The 18,087-nt window shown below is 37.0% G+C and overlaps 1 protein-coding gene across 1 annotated transcript in view; it reads right to left on the reverse strand.

The window, feature by feature from the left end:
• Positions 1 to 18,087, reverse strand: part of MMS22L (MMS22 like, DNA repair protein) — a 104,941-nt gene that overhangs the window by 29,414 nt on the left and 57,440 nt on the right. The window contains exon 15 of the mRNA XM_054722491.1: positions 3,530 to 3,723. Coding sequence (XP_054578466.1) covers positions 3,530 to 3,723 — 194 coding nt within the window. The remainder of the gene's footprint in view (positions 1 to 3,529; positions 3,724 to 18,087) is intronic.

Consider the following 18,087-nt stretch of genomic DNA (forward strand, 5'->3'; position numbering starts at 1 on the left):
CAACCCCCTTGCTTCTCATTTGATTTGTTGTACTTGCCTGGAAAAAACACCGCCTGTTTAATTTCAACTCTTGGTTTTCTCCCTACAGGGATCCACACCAGTAAATGGCTGGTAAGCAACCACGCTGACTGATGTCACTTTAAATTTTTAATTACAAACTTTACGTGGGCTCTTAGAACTGGCCGGCATTCCTACATTTCTGTAGTTCCGTGGTTGGCAAACTGCGGCTCGCGAGCCACATGTGGCTCTTTGGCCCTTGAGTGTGGCTCTTTGGTCCCTTGAGTGTGGCTCTTCCACAAAATACCATGGCCTGGGCAAGTCTATTTTGAAGAAGTGGCGTTAGAAGAAGTTTAAGTTTAAAAAATTTGGCTCTCAAAAGAAATTTCAATCGTTGTACTGTTGATATTTGGCTCTGTTGACTAATGAGTTTGCCGACCACTGCTCTAGTTCATTTCAGTTTTTTTTTTCTTTCTCCTAGAGGACTACTGCAAACCCTCTCTCTTCCCCATCTTCATTTCCACCTAATACCGTTAATTACTACTTCACAGAAAAATGAGAAACATCAGAGGAAAACTACCACAAGCTCCCACCACATCTACCCAGCCGCCACCCATTTACTCTGCCTTCTCTTCTGTTATTACAGATAATCTGAGGCCAAGTCCTCTACAGGATCCCCTTTCTCCTGGGTACTGAAAAACAAGTGACACTCTGGCACCATCAATTCTCCCAACTCCAGAAATTCCTGTCTACATTATGCTGAAATATCTCCCAGGTTATCAAAGAACCTCTTTGACCCCACGTCTCTCTCTAGCTAACATCCCCATTTTTCTACTTCCTGTAAACAGCGATACTCAAAAAGATTTATCTATGTATGCAGTCTGCCATTCCTATTTTCACATTTTCTCTCGAATCATCTTCAATCAGGCCTTTGCTTCTACCACCACACCAAAAACTACTCTTCTCTTCAAGGTCACTAGTGACCTCCCTCTTTCTAAACCCAAGGACCGGTTCCCTGGCTTCATCTGACTTGACCCATTAACAGCATCTGAGCTACTGATCACTTCCTCTTCCTTGAAATGCTGTCATTTGATTTCCAGGGCATCATACTTCCTTGGTTTTCTCTTATTTCACTGGAATTCCTTTTGCAGTCTTCTTTCTTGGTTACTCTGTACCTTACAAATCTGAAGTTTTTCCTCAAACTTCCCTTTCACCAATCCTTAACTCTACAGGTGATCTAACTTATTTCATAGCTTTACAGACTACTTATTTATCAGTAGTTTCCAAATTTAAATTTCCAGCTTGGACTGCTTGGATTGCCTAGGCTCATCCACATGCCTACTTTACATCCCTACTGGGATTTTAATGGATATTAAAAATATGTCTATGTCCAATATCAAAATCCTAGTCTGCCCTCGTAAAATCTGCTCCTGCCACAATCTTCCTCATCTCAGCACACACAGGGAATTCTCTCTTTATCTATTTTGCTTACCATATCATACCCACTTCAGAAATTCTGTCAGCTCTACCTTTAAAATACTTTCTCTACCTTTGGACTGGAAATCTGGCCACTACTCACAACCTCTATGCTACCACTTCAGCCCAAACTGCTCATTTTTGTGCTGTTGCAATAGTTCCCTAAATGGCCTCTCTGCTTCTCTCCTTGCCTTCCTATAGTCTGTTGTCAGACTAGCAGCCAGAGGGATCATATCATTCATTTGTTCAAAACTTCCCAACAGTTTCCAATCTCAGAGTAAAGCAAAAGGCTTTACAACTGCATACAAGGTAGAATACAAACTAGCTTGAGCCACAGAAACCGGGGCAAGCTCTCATTACCTCTTGATCACATCTCTGACTACTCTCTCCGTTTCTGAACCATACAAGCTTTTATGGTTTCCCTGTAGTTCCTAAATCACACCAGACATGCTCTTGCCTCTGCATAGCATGGATCTCTTTCCTCCGTTAGGTTTGCTCAGGCCTCCCTGACTACTCTATTTAAAAGTACAGCCCTGGCGGATTTGGCTCAGTGGATAGAGTTTCAGCCTGAGAAATGAAGGGTCCTGGGTTCAATTCCGGTCAGGGGACGTGCCTGGGTTGTGGGCTCGATCCCCAGCAGGGGGCATGCAGGAGGCAGCCAATCAATGATACTTTCTCATCATTGATGTTTCTATCTCTCTCTCCCTCTCTGAAATCAATAAAAATATATTTAAAAAAAATAAAAGTAGAACCTGCCACTGGCCTACCCTATCCCTAGCCTATTCTATACTTTTCTTTTTCTCCACAGCACTTACTGTCATATTACATTACTTATTTATTGATTATTCTGTCCCTCTACTAGACTATAAGCTCCATGAGAACATGTAGCTTATACCTGAGAAAAAGAATTACAGTCCTTTTCCAACTGGTATTTTCCAAATGGCAATAAAAGTGCATATTCATCAACTGTTGGTTGTTGTTGTTTTTTTAATGCAGGAAAATTTTCTCTCCTAACCTATCTTTATTTCAAAACAAACCCCAAACCCACACAAATTTTGATTTACATTTACATACCACTTACTTTCAGCACCTAGGACAGCACTAAACGTGTGTGCTATCATTTTTGTTCACTGGGATGATGAATGGAAGATAAGTAACATCGGTTACTAATGATGGTTTGATTATACTGATTGAATACCAATATCTGTTTTCATGGACATTACAGTAGTTGGAAAACCGTTGCCCTGTCAGAAATTTTCAATCTATCATTGTTTATGTTTTAATTATGGAAGTGCTACCAGAATTCAAGATCTTTTAAAATCTGCACAAGGGTACAATAAAATAAACCTTAGGTTTTTTAAAGCATTAGAATAAAATACATTAAATACCTTCATATAAGTTGCATTTAAAGACATACAGTCACCATACTGATCTCTGTCTATTTCAGTCCTTGTTAACATATTTTGGGCAAAATATCCCTTGAGCCCTCTTCTTAGAAAACTGCATATATGCACATATATTCAAATTCATGCTTACAATGTCATAGGATTCAGAGTCCCTTAAAGCCTAAAATGTCGTTAGGTTAATAATCAAATCAAGTAAAAATTACAACATAAAATAGAATCAGAACAATAACGTTCTATATATTCGACATCACTCTGATTTCACCTAGTTGGTATTGAAGTGGAACGCTTGCTACATTCTTTTGCTCTTTACACAATGTGTCGATACTGAGATATCAACACATATAATTTGAAAATAAATAACTTGGACTAGAATAAATCAAACGCTATTTACTTTCCAAATATTGCATGCATAAGAAAAGTTTATCTACCTTCAATAATTTTAAGATTGAACATTATCTTATCTTTAGCAAATAACCACTTAATTTTTACCTTTAAGAGGAAAATAATAAACAAGCCAAATGTAATTCTTTTCATCTGGTTGTCAAAATATTTATTACACTGTTATAAAATTAGTTCGTTACCAAACAACAGAAGGAAAAACTGACAGAGTTTGGAAAATGAGAAACTAATTAGCAAATTACAAAGCTGACCTGCAGCAGCATCTGCAAGTTGCGAGGAAGGCACTGCTTGTGACATTCTCTGACCCTTCAAAAATGAAAAGAAATGTCTCCACAGTGCACTGGCAACTGCAGCAAGGTGGCGCTCTCTAGCCGACAATGAAGACTGCACAACTAGGTCCACATTTTCCTTTCGAAGTTCCTGACACAATTGTTGATGCATATTCCTAAAAAGAAACAAAAATATAGCTAACATCCGACAAACGCTTAAAAAATCTTTAAATACATTTTGGACTTTTAACATTTATACCACATGAAAACTGAAGGACCATTTTATATAATTAAAAGCTTTATGCTAAGACATTATGCATTTCTGGTTATTTGATGGATGAATGATGGCATATTAAGCACCATAAAGTTAATGTTAATTACTAATGTCAACCATTAATTATATGCTTTTTAATGTGTCAGATCTAAATGAGAAACAGGCAGCTTCTGAATGAAGGTCTGCATTTTGCAACTCACTGTGACAAGTGATTTTACTTACAATCTAGACATGAAAACAATTTTTTAAACCATCTTCTCCTAAAAGCTTTAGGACACTGATGTACCAAGAGGAAAGTAAGTATATTTGGCTTACGTGTGGCATTCTAAGTTAAAATATTTTCCTTGTTTAGAAAAGACATAGGCCTTGTACTATTATGCAAAATTGTGAAGGACAAAATCTTAGCACCGTGGTCTAAAAAGATGCAGTCATTTTCACATAGCACACAACAATAAACAAACAATAGAAAGTTATTCTCCATAAAACAGCAAACCATGAATTCAGTAGTCTCAAATTTTGATTCATGATTTGCTCACTTTTTTTGTTTATTTCAATTGAAAATTTAGACAGAAATATAAGAAGAGGAAATACTAAGATATTTCATAGTGATCTGGAGTAGAAGGCATTTATGCAATATGCCCAGCAATTAAAAATGGTTATTTAAAACTAAATGCACAACTATGATATTATTCCTGTTTCTGTTTACATTACTGCTATATCAATTGAGAGTATACACAAATGCATGGATACCATCCTTACATGTTCTTTTTTTAATTAAAGGAAAATCAGTGAAAATAACTGATGGAACTAAGGAAGAAGACTTTTTGAAAGTAGTAGAATTTCACTTAAAAATAATTAGTACTTGAACAAAGAGATAAGACATTAATCCCATATTCCTGATGATTTAAATCAATTTACCTAGGGGAAGTGGACATATGAAATAACTATAGAAAACACAGAATTAACTAGTACATGTACCTAAAGCAATTCCACGAAAAGATCTAACTGCTGCAAGACCACATCTTAGTCCTTTTCATGTAACTACACATAAGCAAATATTATTATTACAATAATCAATTATACAACATTTGGATTCCGTGACACTTTACACTGGAATTCTTGGGTAATATCTAATACTACTTCAAGTACTGAAAAAAAAAGAAAAAGAAAAAGCATACAAATGCCTGAGGAAAGAATATCATAGCAAGCAGTTCTCAGAAAAGCTAACTAAATATCTGGTATGTTCTCTCTGTGTAAAAACCTGCCTGGCATGCTTTCAACTTGAACTAGTGGCTAGAGAACCATTTCAGGTCCTTTAGTTTTCAGTAAGATGAATATCAAACCACTAAAATCCATTTGGCAACTAACTCAACTGCCTGCATCAATATAGCAAAGTTCATGAGTACATTTCAACACACCAGAGTCTAAATAAAATAATACCTCCATTTGCACAGCCCATTTATAGCTTTTTCAAAGTATTGGTTTCAAATGATAATAAATAACTTATACTTGGATAGGATGGATTTTGCCCATTATTTCTGAATAAGTAAGCTTTTCTTCAGTAACTAAAACCTATTCCCTAGGAAGGGGTATCATTTCTGATCATCCTCTATGTGCTAGAAATTCTTTTAAGTAAAAATCAGAACAATTGTATGAGATAGGTATCATTAATCCTCTTTATGAATGATAAAGTAAAATAATGTACCTCAAGGTCACATGGATAAGAAGGGCTGGCCCTGAAATCTGAACATAAATCTGATTCTGAAGCCTGTACTTTTCTCTTACACACTAAGATACACTCTTATGCACTAAGACACACACGTGCATGCACACTTTAAACACTGATAAATTCTCTCCCTACTTGGGTTGAAAAAAATTTCACTAAGCCTAGGAAAAGAAGCTGGAAAAGCCCTATGTAGGTTTGCCTTGCAAAGAGCCAGAAGCAATACCAGAATTCTGTATGGGAAAGAACTATAAGATACAAAGAAAAATGCACTGAAAAGCAGTATTTATTTATTTGTTTGTTTATTTGTTAATCCTCACCCAAGGATATTTTTCCATTGATTTTTAGAGAGAGTAGAAAGGAGTGGGAGAGACAGAGAGAAACATCAATGTGAGACACATTGATTGGCTGCCTCCTGCCCATGCCCCGACCAGGGCTGGGGATCAAGCCTGCAACTAAGGTATATGCTCTCGACCAGAATTGAACCTGGGACCCTTCAGTCCTTAGGTGATGCTCTATCCACTGAGCCAAACCAGCTAGGGCTCAAGGCAATATTTAAAATGGGCAACAAAGCTGAACCACTTTTGACCTCTCCACAACAAAATGTTGAGGTACAAGGGAGTATAACTAAGAGTACTATGGGGATCTGATTCAGAGCTCTGAGAAAAAAACACACAAACCCCTTGGTTAAAAAATTAAAGCTAGCAATTAGACTCTCCAATGTAAGAGTTAACACAGCAAAAACAAGTTCCAATTAAGTACAAGACACTGACCCCAAAACAGACTTGTTTTAGAAATGTGCAATCCACTTAGTATTTTGGTTTGAAAAGAAGCTATATATCCTGAAATATGCAAATACTTCCTGCTCCATGGTTTGTATGCTCAAGCAGTGTCAGTCTGAATAAGAAGAATGATAATCTGTTATTGTAACACAATACAAAGATGTTTAAGACCTTATAATCATTTCTGTAAACATGAAGAAATCAGAGAGAGGCAAATGCAGGAAATGCCAAGGATTTACTGTAATGTGGATCTGAGGGAAGAATCAAATTTCTGCACTATAGTAAATATAGTTAGAAATACTCATGCAGTCATAGGTAATTTTTTAAATCACATTTTCTGCACCAGAAAACTAACTACGCAAAGATTACAGAAGAATACATTTATTATATTAGATGTGGCTGCACACCTCCTGAAGGAACATTGATAAAAACATACACATTGAAAGAAGCTCTGTCACTAGTGGTAACATTATTAAAGAAAACACAAAACATATAAAATCTATAAAGAATCTAATATAGTTCTAGATGTCATGGCTATTTTACAAACCATTTTCTACATTCTTCTACAAACAGTAGAAAAGTAAAACTCAATATATAAAAGTAAAAATATGAAAGTACTAAAGGTGAAATGTGATTTCAGGTTAAAAAAAAAACAAAAAACGTATCACAAGAGATGTAAACTCTCCCAACACTTGGCAAAATGTTGTGAGTAAAGACAAGCTTACCATGGGTTAAAATCACGTTGGAAAAACACACATGGAAATATACATGCATAACTAGCCCACTTACATTCTAAAAGATGCAATATAGTAGAGTAGAAAATAAAATTTTCCGAATGTCTCAATTCAAATTGCAGCTCACATAACAGAAACAATAGCAACATCCAGCATTTATTGGTATTTACCATGTGCCAAGCATCATGCTAAGTGTTTTATAAGCATTATTTCTCACCCTATGAATTAGGTAAAGTTATGTTTCTGCCATTTATTCTGTGTCTGGAGGAACAGTTTAACCTATGGTCAACAAGTTATAGTCCTGAACTTAACACAAAGAATCAAAGAGAAATTATCATGCTGGAATTCAGACTTAAGTTTTACAGCACCTCAAGATGACTGAGGGTAAAGACCACATTTAGGCTTGGTTGAAGCCCTTTGACATTACAGCTATAAGATACTCTAGGCAGATGAATGGTATGACATAGGGATTTCTAAAAGAACAAGACAGCAATCACCACTTGACTGTGACAACTCATTTCCAAAGGCGCAATGCCACATAACCTTGTTCTGTTTATATTCAGTTTAGGCACTCATTTCCAGAAACTCACCACCAAATTCAGTAGCAAGTATGTGGGTAGAAGAAATGGTCTCAATATAAAACTAGTCAGTTTCCAAGTTTGACTGCTAGCAGAATATCACATGGGTAAGATCTTGAGTTATGATCCAGGATCTTTGTCCTTAATGTTAGAGGCACTTCGGAGATAAGATCATCTCTGTAAGAAGTCTCACAATAAAATGTGCACATCTTTCTATATATATAAAAGCCTAAGCGACCAAACGATTGGTCGCTATGTTGTGTACTGACCACCAGGGGGCAGACGCTCAATGCAGGAACTGCCCCCTGGTGGTCAGTGTGCTCCCACATTGGGAGCACTGCTCAGCTGACCGACAGGTGCCAGACATGGGGCTCACGGCTGGTGAGCACAGCTGTGGCAGCGCTACTGAGTGGCGGGAGGCGCAAGCGGGGCTGGGATGAGCGGGAGCGGTGTGGCCTGGGCTTGGGCTCCTCTCCAGCTGCCTGCCCCTTCGCACACTACTACATCCCCCGAGGGGTCCCAGATTGTGAGAGGGCGTAGGCCAGGCTGAGGGACCCCACCGGTGCATGAATCTGTGCACTGGACCTCTAGTCCTCTCTAATAAAAGAGTAATATGCAAATTAACCATCACTCTGCTACATAAGCCATGCCCACCAGCCAATCAGGGCGAGTATGCAAATTAACCCCAACCAAGATGGAGGCTTGGGTTTCCCCGGCAACAGAGGAAGCCAAGCTTTCCACACACTCTGGCGGGCCCAGGCCTCCATTCAAGGATACAAAGTTTCAATTATAGAAGATACATCAATCCCAAGAGAAACAAAACGGCTGCCAGCCACGGAGCAAGCAGGAGGCTTGGCTCCGCTCCAGGATACAAAGTTTCAATTGTAGAAGGTAAATAAATTCCAGTTACCATGGCCTCCGCTTGAGTCGCCGGGGTGTGTGTCCGGCCTGCAAACCACCACAGGCCCCTCGCTCAGGCCGCCCCACACCCCAAGGAACCCCCACCCTGATCTGGGACACCCTTCAGGGCAAACCAGCTGGCCCCCACCCATGCACCAGGCCTCTATCCTATCTAATAAAAGAGTAATATGCAGATTGACCATCACTCCAACACACACTATAGCTGCCCCCATGTGGTCAAAGATCCTGCCCCCATGTGGACACAAGATGGCCACCACAAGATGGCCAGCAGGGGAGGGAAGTTGGGAGGGACCAGGCCTGCAAGGGAGGGCAGTTGGGAGGGACCAGGCCTGCAAGGGAGGGCAGTTGGGAGGAACCAGGCCTGCAAGGGAAGGCAGTTGGAGGCAATCAACCCTGCAGAGGAGGGCAGTTAGGGGTGACCAGGCCGGCAGAGGAGGGAAGTTGGGGGCAAACAGGCTGGCAGGGGAGCAGTTAGACATCAATTAGGCTGGCATGGAAGTGGTTAGGGGGTGATCAGGCTAGCAGGCATAAGTGGTTAGGGGAAATCAGGAAGGCAGGAAGGCGAGCAGTTGGGAGCCAGCAGTCCTGGATTGTTAGAGGGATGTCTGGTGGGATCGGGCCTAAAGGGGCAGTCGGACATCCCTCGAGGGGTCCCAGATTGGAGCAGGAGCAAGCTGGGCTGAGGGACACCCCCCCTCCCACCCCCGTGCACGAATTTCGTGCACCGGGCCTCTAGTATTAGATAAAATGCTAAAGTCATCACACTAGTCTTTTGGGATTTCAAATATGTTTTTCTTCCTTTTTAACTATAATTGAGCAAACATATACACATACACTGGATCTTACCTAAAATAGTAAGTTAGGTATAGATTTTGCATAGAAGAAAAATAAGATGGAAAAATCCTTAGGAACTGATGGCTAAAAAAAAAAAATCAGAATATATTTATCTGCAACACAGGCAATAATGTGAACAGTTTATAAAAATTGCCTTTATTTTAGAACAGAGATCTCCAATCTCTCTCGTTTTTTTTGTTTGTTTGTTTTTTCCCCCTCATTATACATGGCCACAAATTCTTTGCCACTCCTTGAATCTAGGAGATCTGTGACTGCTATGACCAACAGACATGACATTATGTGACTCCAAGGCTTGGTAATAAAAGACCATGAAGCTTCTTCTGTCTTGTTTGCTGGGAAAACTCAGTCTTAAGAGAACTGAAATGCCATGTATTAAGTACAATTACACTGAAAACACTCTTTCAAAAACAGACAGTACTTGAGTCAACTGTCCTGGCTAAGCCTGTCTTCAGCCATCCTAGCTCAAACACTCAACATGTTAGTGAAGAGGAACTGGATCCTCTACCTTCAGCTGGTTTAGTCCCCAGCCCTGTGAATTACCCTCAGACAGAATCATCTTAGTTGAGGCAGAGAAGAACTGTCCTTGGCTTTCCAAATTGCCGACTTACTGAATCTGTGAGCATAATAAAAGAGCTGCTGTTGTGCTATTTTATGCCACTATGTTTTGTCATGGCTATCTACTATATACTAAGTACTATGTAGCAATTAGGGATTAAAAGGTGAGAAAGATATATATCTGACCTCAGGGAATTCACAAATGGGGAGAGGGAAGCAAATACTTTTCATTATAAGTATAATCAAGGGGTAAGATCTGCAACAGAGCAAAGGCAGACTTAAAACAAAATAGCTATGTTTTAAGGCTCCTAGGAACCATCTACAACAACCTCAGAAATTCTATACTTGTTTTAGGACAAATGAATTGCAAAGGTAAAAATCATTTGAAAAAAAAGCTACTTTATTTTTCTCCTATCCCCCAAAACACCCATATCAAGCATGTACTGAAGCATTTTAGGCTGAGTATCATATTTGCTTTTAATAAATTTTATACAGTTCTGTTGTTTTCACATTTCATTAATAATTGGTAGATTTTTATAAGCAAGTTTCATTTAAATTTCCCCTAGATATAGGGTAATATATTTATGAACCATCTCTTAAAGATAATAAAAACATCTTCCACAACCTAGCTTAACTCTCACCATCTCACTTTTCTGTGTATCAATCAAGTACACCAACTGAATAGAAAAACTAAGTCTGAATTTTATTTTTAAAAAGTTGTTACTAGTCAATGTATAAGATCAATCGTCAAAATCATCAAAAAGAAATAAAAATATATACTTGTTCAGAAAACTGTATTTAACAGTCAATAAATGTCTTAATTTTAATTTAGTTATGGTTACACACAGTCAGCTCTATCCGCTAATTACAGTTGCAATCATTACAGTACATCTTACTACACATGCTCAGTTACTCTGTGGGGGAATGTGCTTTTGATTCAAAAGAATTCAAGATCATTTTATTAAAGGTAAAGACTCAAAACACTTTTTGAGGTAAAATATTCTACCACAAGTTTTCTAGGTCTAAATTCCACCTGTGAGCACTTTTTCCTAATTGGTGGTAATAAATTCCCCAAAAGAAAGCGTCTAATGGTAATGTTGACTGATTCTTTAAATACATGTACCCAAATGTTCCTGTCACAGTGAAATTTGCTCTGTAATTTACCTTAATGGACTAGGTGTTTCAATAAATACTGAAAATGTCTAGTCTCTTTTCCCTCCATTTAAATCAAACCCACTTCTAAGTCAACAGATCGTCCCAATGTATAATTACAATAGTTAATGCATTGGGAAAAGTGACATTCTTTGATAAATAATTTTTCTAAAACCTCTTAAGCATTCTGCATCCTCAATATTTCCTTACACTCAAGAAATGCAGTAAATTAAAACAATCAGACACTACTAACCACTGCCAATTGTGATAATGGAGCTAAAAATCTTATCTTTGGCTCTAATAGTGACTGTTTTCAGTTCAAAACTCAGTCAAACGAAGAGTCATAAAGTACCTAGGGATATTTTAGAAAGAATTTTCTTCATCAAAAATATAACCAATTTTAATAGAAATAATAGCTTAGTTACCACTGGAATATAATTCTAAACCTGGGGTATAGAAATAAGTCCTAGAAGTTTATAACCATGGAAATTATGTGTAAAGTTTGCATATGTGTAAATGTGTTTATTTTTATGACAAAAGAGACTATAGTTTTCACAAGAGTCTTAAAAAGGTCTACCTCAAATGAATTGCAACCTACCACTTAGATCTGTCACTTTTCTTATACCACTTATTAACATCTAAGTACAACCTAAATGATTCCTCTAGATTTCTTATCCCAAATCCTCTTCTCCCTCCTTTTTATTTTCCTACTCTGTGCTTCTCCTGTCCCCAACAACCCAGTGTAACATCTGTGTATCAAATACACTAACCTAAAATAAAAGTTTAATCTGAATTTTATGAAGAAAAAGCTGTTACTAGTCAATGTATAAGAGTAATCTTCAAAAAGAAATAGAATTATAAACTTATTTGAAACAAATTTATATTTAACAGTCAATAAATTTCTTAATTTTAATTTAGTTATTCCAGGTACTTAGATATACACACATTTCTTTCTAGAGATGCTATTTGCGCTGTTTATTTTTATTCTAATTCCTTAAAAGGGAAGAAAAGATAGATTGAAGAAAGTTCTCCTAAAAGATTACCCATTGAGTCAATGATCTGTGGGGATTATTATGAAGCTCCATTATTAGGGCTGAGAGTCTCAAAGGATTGTTATGTTACTAATTTCTTTTTGCAAGGCTTCAGCAAATGAGCCAATTTATCTGGTTCTGCATGCTTGGGACTTGATACATGCTATTTGTACATGACAGGTTTCATCTACATAGCACAGCTGATAACATTTATCTGCACATCAAAAACACACACCTCATGTAAAAAATTTACACATATGCTGGGATAAGAAGTGTTGAGTAAAAGATCTAGGGTATCTCATAAAATGGAACCAAACTACAGAAAGATCACCAATTGAGTATGAATGTGCAACAAAACTATAGGAACAAATACAACACACAAAAAAAAGAGAAAAAAAATAGAAAGATCCTTGCTTACAGTGATAAAATAGTAAGACTTTGTTAGCATCCTGTGAATTTTAACTAGAAATAGGAAAAACTAATTTACTTCAAACAAGAAATAATAAAACTTTATGATCAATGGTTCATAGTTTTATGACCAAAGAAGAAATATTTCAAAATAAATTTTAATATAGTCCCCATTGATTATAACCAACAAAAGAAACTTAACCCCTGAAATTTACTCATGTGGGGGAAAAAATGTTTAAATTCATTGTTGCTATGTTTCACAATTAAAAACCCTTTGCTGAAACTTAAATTCCTATAAAAAGTTTAGACAACAGAGAAACAAACAAAAAGGTAACCAAATGTAAGACTGCTTTCCTTTCAGAAATGATAATTAGCTTAAAAGTATCCGTGTCAAAGATTCTGAAAGAGCACAACCTGCGTATCTGAATTATAAGGTAATAGCAAGGTTATTTTCAAATTTCCAACAGATGATATATAACATTCTTTTGAGAAACATCAGTATTTTTCTTTGAGAAATATACATCAAGTTAAAGAGTTTGCTCCTATAATTCATCATCTTTCAGAACATGAGACTATATTGGGCTCCAAGAAACCCCTACTCCTCCTCTTGTCAGCATTCGGTAATATAGACAGTAGAACTAATTTTCTATCATTCAGGAAGAACTGTTGATCACTAAACTTGTATCATCATCACCTCTGAAACACAGTAAAAATCACTGCTAGAACCAATGGTTTATTAGATCGAATCCACCATCAACAATGTCAACTCTGCCTGGTCGTGTTAACAGGAAAATGTTTTACGAGTTCCACCAGTGGGCATCAATTTAACTTCCAACACCAGCTATGCTGTAAAACCGTGAACATAATTTATAGGGTGACCTGTGTGAATGGGAAGCAATATCTAGGTGAAACTTCTCACAGTCTGACAAAATGCTTTGATTTGCACCATTCAGATGATTGAGCAAAAAGAGTTTAAGCAATCACCACCAATAGCCTTTATCTCCAAATGCAGTAAAAATTTATTACTCTATGAGTGCAACCTATTGCTTTAGAATCAGGCTTGATAGAATAGAAATGATTGGATAAATATTACATTTTCAACTGGTACACATCTTGTCCATTAGGTTTAAATATTGGACAAACTGTGTGTTTAAGATAAACATCAGTCTTAGCTGATTCCATCACATAGTACATTTAGAAAGCCTCCGAATGTTTCCATAGTAACAGGTTTATGCTTACATATAGGTGAGGGTACATGTTCATTGTCAATTAGGAGAAAGTAAACTGAGAGACCACCGAACTCTTCTTAAATAATTTACCTTTATCTTTTACTTAGTACTTAATACAGATGACAGTATTTACCGACACAAATATATTGCTTTGTATGAAGCAACCGAGTAATCAATCACTCAAGCAGTCCCTTTCATAAATACATGGCTCATCCACCTATCCTAAATAACAGTTTACTATTCAGGCCCTCTCAGAAAATTTGAACTAGACTAGATTTTATACTCATGGCTACTGCTATGAGCTTAGGGAAAGATATTTACCTGACAACTTCTCTATCTGCCTCCCAAGATCATACACCTTTAAAGATGGAAATGGGCATCTCTGATTTATGTATACAGAGCACAGCTCTTATGATTACTATATCATGCCCTTTAAATATCCTTTCTAACATCACGGGAGGGATCCCATGCATATATCTTCAGTGCCATGGGCTCCTGAGGAACCACAGTAGCCTTGACTAACCTGATTAAGACAGTGTTACTTTTTACTATTTTCTAATTTGGTTTAATTAGATACTGCAAGGTAAATTATATCATTTCCAATTTGGTGGTGAAAAAATTAACTCAATTGTTACATAACTTGATCAACAAGTAACAAGAAATAGAATTGTAACCCAGGTCTGTTTCACTCCAAATCATCTTCTACTATCAGCCATACTGAGGATCTTTGTTAGAAATGACACTGTAGTAATTAAAATCGTACAACTGAAGGTTTTAGAAGGTACCAAATAAAAGTGAAATTAGACTTAAACACACAAAGAATTATTTATAACAGGCATATCTTTATAATACCCTGATTTACCAGTCTTTATTCATTAAAGAAATATATTACTCATCAAGGGATCATCAGGCAAAATGACTACTGGTCATTAACCCTGACAGTTGAGCTCTTTTCCTTAATCAAAGTTTCTAGCTGTATCTTCATGCATTTTGTTTGCCACATTAAAACAAATGATTGCAGTGTACAAAATGGGTATAAAGCAAAAACCTACTATTTAGAGACAAATCATCCTATAGTCTATACACAAAGCGATCTGTTATAGTAATACTAGAAGAGACTTAAGCATTTAACTTGAATGCCTAGCAAGATCTTTTAAGCTGTTTTTCTTATCTTGTTCTTCAAAATTCAAAACTAGAAAATCCCACTTGACTATCAAGTCAAAAAAAAAAAAAAAAAAGGAAGAAGGTTGTCCCTTCTAGGGTTAACAAATGCTTTTTGTAAGATTTTAAGTGAGATTAACCTTTTGCTCACAATAGGACTAGTTATTGGTTTTATTTTTTTACTGCCTTTAACTCAGGTAAAAATCAATATAGAGCGAGACAAAGGGCTCTAGAGGGTTTGGCTACACCAGCTTTCGGTTTGGCTCCTGCACAATTCTACAACATGCTGAGGCTGGGAAGGATTAGCCTGCTTGTGTTGAGTAAACTGATGCTACTCAATAAACAGTTTCTGTTGTAAACCCCTTAGGACTTGCAAAGCCACACTAGTTGGCAATAGACCAGATAAGCTGCAGAACCAGCTGTAATCTCATTTAGACCTGAGCTGATCCTCCTGTCCTTTCATTCCACAGGATCAAAGCAAACCACTGAGGAGGCAGCTGTATTATAGCGGCTCTGCTTGCTGGATGCAGTAAACATTTCATAAATTCCACTCCTTGAAGCAAGTCTCTACCTAATCTACCCAGAGCTGGGACAATCAATGGATTTCTGAATTCATTAGGCTGATTATTACAGGGTAACCATTTTCTCTCTGGAGAAATGTGATGATTGCAGGCCAACTTTATAAAGCAACTCCTATTTCTGACCAACCTTTTTTTCTTGAAGGGCCCAAATTTCCCCACACAATATCAAATAACAATGATATACAAAAATTAATTAGCTCATTATCTTTAATGCATATTAACAACTGAACAATATGTGGTGTTGAATTCCTTCAGATATAACAGCTGACTACCGCTCAAATACATCCAAGCTTTAACAGTGGCCACATTTCCATGCTCAATAACCCAGGGAGAAGGCCAAGCCTTGCTGTGAACACACCATATGCTGGCCAAAAGTGATATTCAAAAAATTATATAGAAGAGAGTTCTGCAGTTTATTAGATAATATTAACATTTATTTTTAACTTTTCCATAAAACAGAACACAACTTTTAAAGTTCTAAAATGAGAGTATTAACTATTTCAAAAAAAGTGTTTCTTTCCCCTTACTATCTCATTTTACTGGAAATTTCCTTTAATAGAAAATTAAACTTCAAGTTATAAAGCTTTAGAAAGCAGCCACCACTCTCAAATTTAAAAGAATACAACTGGATGTATAATGGACACTGAAGAGGCAAATATTAGTTATCACATCACAGGTTACTATACAAAGTAAACATAAAAGAAATGAAACCAAAAACAGATGTTCAGGGCTATATATAAAAAATCAGCATTGAAAATGAATCAACTAATAAATCACTTAAAGCTGAATTCCAATAGTTCAGAGGAACCCAATGGAACATCAAGTCAGGGAGTACAAAATTTTTTTTGTATTTAGGCTTTGCAGGACAAATATGGTACCACACATTCTTGCCATTTTACAAACCTTTAAAAATGTACAAACTATTCTTACAGTTCAACGACTGTACAAAAATAGAACACTGGCCAGAACCGGTCAGTAGCACTTTAGTTTGCCAATACCTTCTACTCAAAACTACTCACTGTACAGCAAGGACCCAGACCCTGAGGAACATGGGTTCTTGTGTGTTAAATGAGCAAGCAGGTGTCAGCAGCAGAATTCAGATACATGGAGTCCCACTCTGGTGCTTTCTACTGCCTTCCAAATTTACCCCAAAATTATTTCTGAAAGAAAATGTGTAAATAATTTACTGCATTTCAGAAACATCTGAAAAAGGTAATCAAGAATACCTAAGACTTGTCAGTCTAGATAGCACACTAAAGTGATCACTCATTAACTGTTCCAATCCTTTCCAAGCAAAAAAAATGCTGCATCTAATGATTCACCTCTCTCTAACCCATTCTTCAGACATAAAAGGATCCCATTTAACATAATCACATAATAACAGCAAAAGTGATAAATATCGAAATCTTAACTCTTTTAATATTTGCAAAACCCAGATCTTTGTAATAATGCACAATAGAAAACTGCAAAACTGTGTAATTATATTTTAATTGTATTGTGAGGCATGCATTAATCACAAAGTTTAAGTACCAAGGATAGAATTATAATAATTCTGTAAAACAAATTTAAGCTAGCTAAGTAGGTCAGAACCACCAACATGCAACAGGAGACCTCTGGGAATTTATCAGTTAATGGCTATTTATGTGCAAATGAGTGCCCTCCAACCCTTCAAAATCCTGTGTAGCTGAAGGGTATTTCTGTTAACCAGGAGCACTGCTTAACTGCAGAGGCATAAATTAAACCATTTTATTGGAATGATTTTTAATTCCTCTACTTTTCTCTTACCACACTCCCCGCTACCTTTCTAGAAGCACAATCTGCAGAATACATTTAACAGAAGGTAAAAAAAGAAAAAAGGTGGCTAGAGTTTTCAAAATTGGTCTCTGCTAACCCCCACATGTGCATTCACATGACACCTGCAGTAAAGTGAAAGGAAAACATTTCTTACATTTCACATTTTCCAAAGGGGACTTACATTATTACCAAAACTAAAAGTTTCAATATAAGCACTACATTAACACATTTTTTACAATGAACTATCCTACATAATAAGAGGCTAATATGCAAATCAACCGAACAGCAGAACGACCAGTCACTATGATGTGCACTGACCACCAGGGGGCAGACGCTGAATGCCTGAGCTGCCCCCTAGGAGTCGGTGCACTCCTAAATGGGGAGCGTGGCTCAACCAGAAGCCAGGCTCATGGCTGGTGAGCGCAGTGGTGGTGGCCTCTCCAGCCTCTGAGGCAGCACTAAGGATGTCTGACTGCCGGACATGCCCCAAGGGCTCCCAGACTGTGAGAGGGTGCAGGCCAGGCTGAATTTCATGCATCGGGCCTCTAGTAATAAAATAAAATTCTATTTTATATCCTTATATTCTTAATCTTCCAGAAGACTAAGAAATTCAATGGAGTTTGCATAGATCATAATTTTTGTCATAAATCAAACTATATACATATCAAAGTATACTCTGAAGGGAAAAAGGCATTTTCTCTTTGTTAAAACCAAACCAAACGAAAACTCTAAACACTTCATTTCTAACTTGCCTCAAAAGAA

Source organism: Eptesicus fuscus, chromosome 10 (genome assembly GCF_027574615.1).
Source record: "Eptesicus fuscus isolate TK198812 chromosome 10, DD_ASM_mEF_20220401, whole genome shotgun sequence".
Classification (NCBI taxonomy): Eukaryota; Metazoa; Chordata; class Mammalia; order Chiroptera; family Vespertilionidae; genus Eptesicus; species Eptesicus fuscus.